General features: G+C 75.7%; 1 protein-coding gene across 1 annotated transcript in view; it reads left to right on the forward strand.

The window, feature by feature from the left end:
* Nucleotides 1–577, forward strand: part of CR2 (complement component (3d/Epstein Barr virus) receptor 2) — a gene marked incomplete at both ends in the record, with an annotated part of 13,570 nt that overhangs the window by 8,494 nt on the left and 4,499 nt on the right. Inside the window, 3 exons of the mRNA XM_012734963.1 lie at nucleotides 31–157; nucleotides 240–416; nucleotides 483–570. Coding sequence (XP_012590417.1) covers nucleotides 31–157; nucleotides 240–416; nucleotides 483–570 — 392 coding nt within the window. The remainder of the gene's footprint in view (nucleotides 1–30; nucleotides 158–239; nucleotides 417–482; nucleotides 571–577) is intronic.

Here is a 577-nt window from a genome sequence, read left to right on the forward strand (position 1 = left end):
GCGCACGCGCGCCCGGCCTCCCGCCGCGAGGCGCCACACGCCTACAACGACAGTGTGACGGTGCAGTGTGAGCCGGGGTTCACGCTGAGGGGCAGCGCGCGCCTCCGCTGCAAAGCTGACGGCTCCTGGGACCCCGAAGTCCCCGCCTGTGAGAAAGGTACAGCGGGGTGCGCGTCCCTGCGCGTGGCCCCTCCCCGCCGGCCGAGGGCGGGCGGGGGGCTGACGCGGTGTCTCCCCAGGCTGCGGGCCACCGGCCAGGCCCCGCCACGGCCAGCACACGGGCGAGGGGCGGACGCTGTTTGTCCCCGGGGCTCTGGTGGACTACAGCTGCAGCCCCGGCTACTCGCTCGTGGGCAGCGCGTCCAGCCGCTGCTCGCCGTCGGGGGCCTGGACCCCTCCCGCCCCTCAGTGTGAAGGTACTCCCGCCGCGCCGTCCCCCGGGCCCCGGCCGTGGCCAGGGCTGACCGGCTCCGCTCTTCCAGAGACTCCGTGCCTACCCGTGGGGGACGAGCTGCAGGACGCGCCCGCGGGCGCCCACGTGGTGGCGGCCAACACCTCCTGCCCAGACGGGTGAGTG

The sequence above is a fragment of the Condylura cristata genome, unplaced genomic scaffold, assembly GCF_000260355.1.
Source record: "Condylura cristata isolate star-nosed mole 26May11 unplaced genomic scaffold, ConCri1.0 scaffold00225, whole genome shotgun sequence".
Classification (NCBI taxonomy): Eukaryota; Metazoa; Chordata; class Mammalia; order Eulipotyphla; family Talpidae; genus Condylura; species Condylura cristata.